The 4,669-nt window shown below is 42.2% G+C and overlaps 1 protein-coding gene across 1 annotated transcript in view; it reads right to left on the reverse strand.

Annotated features, from left to right (window-relative positions):
• LOC110314834 overlaps positions 1-1,448 on the reverse strand; it is a 15,933-nt gene extending 14,485 nt beyond the window's left edge. The window contains exon 1 of the mRNA XM_021189048.2: positions 220-1,448. Within this exon, the coding sequence (XP_021044707.1) occupies positions 220-1,431 (1,212 nt within the window). The 5' untranslated portion in view covers positions 1,432-1,448. The remainder of the gene's footprint in view (positions 1-219) is intronic.
• Positions 1,449-4,669: the final 3,221 nt, after the last annotated feature.

The raw sequence follows: 4,669 nt of genomic DNA on the forward strand, positions 1-4,669 counted from the left end.
AGTGGGAGTGGGTGGGTAGGGGAGCAGGGGCAGCGGGTGGGTATAGGAAACTTTTGGGATAGCATTTGAAATGTAAATTTAAAAAAGTCTAATAAAATTTAAAAAAATTAAAAAAAAAAAAAAAAAGAAAAAGAAATGAGCTTCCTGGATCAACTGTGGAAACACTTTTGCCATTGACTCCTCCCAATATACAGAGGCATTAGATTTGAATGGGCTCACCTTGTCGGTCAAAAGCTCTTCTTTACTGAGGATAATTTTAACATCACTCGCAACTGTGTCTATGAAATAATTTTGCAAGTGGAAAACCTTTGAAAAGTAAGGATTTCCAATGTCCTTCAATAGTTTGTCTGTTAAGGATGGATCTGGCTCATCTGAGAGCAAATGTGGAGACTTAATGTTTGCCTTGAGATCCTCCAGTGTCAAGTTCAAATTCTCAGCGATGTTTTCCAGTGATGCCTCATCTAGGCCAAAAGAAGATCTATAGTCATTCAAAGTCTGTTGCAACATCTCCATGTGCTTTAGGGTCAGTCCCCAGAATGGTATGGTAGCCCATGCTCTTGGCATTGTGGATTCCCTCCAGACCATTTGTTTCAGCATATCCCTCTTCCGGTCTATGATGGAATATGTAACAGTAGGCAATGTGAGCATGAACATGTGGTGTTTGTAGGCTGGGAGCTCGCTCAGAAGGGTGGATTCCAGCTTTTGGAAGTCAAAGTCAGACACATCAAAGTTAGAGACTAAGAAGACTGGAGGCTCCTGGTGGGTAACTTCCTTAAGTATACTTGAAATGGTTTCTCGAATCTGCTTTAATGTGTTCTCTCTATTGAATCTCCTAGGATTACTCCGTTTTACAACCATTAGATCAAGATCTGTGTGGGTTCGAACAAAATAGAAACTCCTATTCATTTGCACAATGGCTTTGGCAAGTTCTGCATCATTATGTTTAAAGCGTCCAGAAGAGACAATAATGAAGAAGTCATACTCCTCAAACTTGATTTTCTTCAGATAATCATGTGGTTGGAAGGCAGGAGATCCAATGCCAGGCAGGTCCCACAGTGTCACACTGGGAAACTTTGTGTAAGTGTATGGTGTTCTCTCAGTGGTTGTATATACCACCCCTGTGGAAGCAGCTGCACCTCCTACATCATCCCCCACTCCCTGCAGAGCATTGATGAGACTGGACTTTCCAGCGCCAGTCTCCCCCATCACTGCAATGTTCAGTGGGGCTTTCTCTATGTCACCCAGAGCACTGCTGATTGCAGAAAGTGTTTCCTGAAGGTTTCCATTCTCTAGGGATGATTCAATGAAGGCGATTAATTCCTGAGACAGGATTTTGGTTTTCATCTCGAAATTCTGCAGATTTGTATCAAAGCTGGAGGTCAAATCAGGATCCTCTTTTGGAGGGGGTGTAGAAGAGGAAGTCTGACCCATGCCTTGGAAGTGTTGATGGTACTAAAGGGAGGAAAGAACAGGGAAGGTTAACAAACTAGTTCGGCAAGAACAAACAATCGAACAGCAGGTTCCAGTATCTGCCCCTACATTATAATTAAGGACTTTCTCCCCTTCAATCAAATGTGCAGGACTGAACAGCACTTACTCCTGGAAAGTAAAAACTATTCTCAACAATAAAAGAACTTCTGTGGGAATCACCATCCCTGACCTCAGGCTGTACTACAGAGCAATTATGATAATAGCTGCATGGTATTGGTTCAGAGACAGGCACGTAGATCAATGGGATAAAATTGAAGACCCAGAAATGAACCCACACACCTATGGTCACTCGATCTTTGACAAGGAAGCTAAAAAGGACAGTGGAATAAAGACAGCATTTTCAAGAAATGGTGCAGACACAACTGGCAGTTATCATGTAGAAGAATTCGAATTTATTCATTCTTATCTACTTGTACAAAGTTCAAGTCTAAGTGGATCAAAGACCTACACATAAAACCAGAGACACTGAAATTTATAGAGGAGAAAGTGGAGAAAAGCCTAGAAGATATGGGCACAGGGGAAAAATTCTGGAACAGAACAGCAATGGATTGTGCTGTAAGATCAAGAATCAACAAATGGGACCTCATAAAATTGCAAAGCTTCAGTAAGGCAAAGGACACTGTCAATAGGACAAAACAGAAACCAACAGTTGAGAAGAGGTCTTTACCACTCCTACATTTGATAGAGGGCTAATATACAATATATACAAAGAACTCAAGAAGTCAGACTCCAGAGAACCAAAAACCCCATCAAAAAGTGAGGTACAGAGCTAAACAAAGAATTCACAACTGAGGGATACCAAAGGGCTGAGAAGCACCTAAAGAAATGTTCAAGATCCTTAGTCATCAGGAAAATGCAAATCAAAACAACCTTGAGATTCCATCTCACACCAGTCAGAATTGGTAAGATCAAATCTCAGGGGACAGCAGATTCTGGCAAAGATATGGAGAAAGAGGAACACTCCTCCATTGCTGGTGGGATTGCAAGCTGTTTCAACCACTCTGGAAATCATTCTGGTAGTTCCTCAAAAAACTGGACATAGTACTACCTGAGAACGCAGCTGTACCACTCCTGGGCATATACTCAGAAGATGCTCCAATATGTAACAAGGACACATCCTCCACTATGTTCATAGCAGCCTTATTTAAAATAGNCAGAAGCTGGAAAGAACCCAGATACCATAAATCAGAGGAATGGATAGAGAAAATGTGGTACATTTACACAATGGAGTGCTACAAATCTCCTAAAAACAATGATTCATGAAATTTGTAGACAAATGGATGGAAGTAGGAAATACCATCCTGAGTCAAATCACAAAATAACATACATGGTATGTACTCACTGATAAGTGGATATTACCTCAAAAGTCCAGAATACCCAAGATTCAATTCACAGACCATATCAAGCTCAAGAAGAAGTAAGACCAAAGTACGGATACTTTGGTCCTTCTTAGACGGCGGAACAAAATTCCCATGGGAGGAGATACAGAGACAAAGTGTGGAACAGAGACTGAAGGAAAGGCCATCCAGAGACTGCCCCACCTGGGGATCCATTCTATATACAGTCACCAAACCCAGACACTATTGTGGATGCCAACAAGAGCTTGTTGACAGGAGCCTGATATACCTGTCCCCTGAGAGGCTCTGCCGGTGCCTGACAACTACAGAGGTGGATGCTCTCAACCAACCATTAGACTGAGCACAAGGTCCATAATGAGGAGCTAGAGAAAGGACTGAAGTAGCTGAAGGGGTTTGCAGCCCCATAGGAAGAACAACAATATGAACCAACCAGTACCCCCAGAGGTTCCAGAGACTGAATCACCAACCAATGAGTACACATGGAGGGAACCATGGCTCCAGCTGCATATGTAGCAGAGGATGACTTTGTTGGACATCAGTGGGAGGAGAGGCCCTTGGTCTAGGGAAAGTTCAATGCCCCATTGGAGGGGAATGCCAGGACCGGGAAGCTGGAGTGAGTGGGTTGATGAGCAGGGCGAGAAGGGATGGGATCCAGGGTTTTCAGAGGGGAAACCAGGAAAGGGGATAACATTTGAAATGTAAATAAAGAAATTACGTAATAAAAAAATCACAGCTAGAAAAGTAGAGAAACAAAAAATATGACTGGTTTAAGAAAATTAATCTACAGATTCAATGCATTTCCTATCCACATTCTAATGTCACCATTCACAGAATTAGAAAAAAAAATTTTTAAATTTAGTTGAAAGGATAAAAGATCCCAGACAATGGAAGCCTGAGGCAGGGAAAATACTGATGACATCACTGTCCTTGGTTTCAAGCTCTGCCTCAGAGCCACAGTAACAAAAGCACATGGTATGGCCTGGTTACTGGACATGATAAAACAGGAGAGCTCATACGATAAGACAAAACCACAGGGCTGCAAGCACCTGACCTGTGTTTGTTTCTTTCTTTCTCCATGTCCTCTTTTTTTTCTTTCAAAGAATCTTATTGGAGAAAGGACTGTCCTTTAAGACATGGTGCTCAAAACTCTGGAAAGAAATACATTTAAGAAGTAATGTGGGGATAGGCAGGGGCTTTGCCAGTAGGGCTCCAGTTGCTCAGGAAAAAAGGCCATGAGTACAAGCAGGAGTTCATGGAATTCAAAGCTTCTCTCCAGTAAAGGAAACAGACAAGGAGAGAGACAGCCTGCCGGATGGGAGGGGTTCTTGTCAGCAATTCATTCAACAGAAGATTAATGTTCAAAATATGCAAAGAATTTAAAACAAAAACCCTGGTCAATGAGAAAACAAACAGCCCAATCAAACCATGGGGCATGTAACTGAACAGAGTTCCAGAAGAAGAAATACAAATGGCCAAGAAATGTATATATTTTTTAACATGTTCAGTATCCTCAGCCATTAAATCATGCGAATAGTAGGTGCTTGGAGATGTCATGAGCCAGAGAGTTTTGCATCAAGAGAGAAAATGGCAGCGGATGCTGGTGTGGATGTAGGGGAAGGGGAGTCCTGATTTGCTGCTGTGGGGTTGTAAACAAGCACAGCTTTAATGGAGTCAGTGACACCATTCCTGAGCATAGCCCCAAAGGACTCTATATCCTAGCACAAAGATACTGGAACATCATGTTCATTACTGCTCTAGTGACAATAGCTGAGAAATGCGACCAGCCTAGATGGTAAGTGGATAATGAAAATGTGCCACAG

This window comes from Mus pahari, unplaced genomic scaffold (genome assembly GCF_900095145.1).
Source record: "Mus pahari unplaced genomic scaffold, PAHARI_EIJ_v1.1 scaffold_10324_1, whole genome shotgun sequence".
Taxonomy (NCBI): domain Eukaryota; kingdom Metazoa; phylum Chordata; class Mammalia; order Rodentia; family Muridae; genus Mus; species Mus pahari.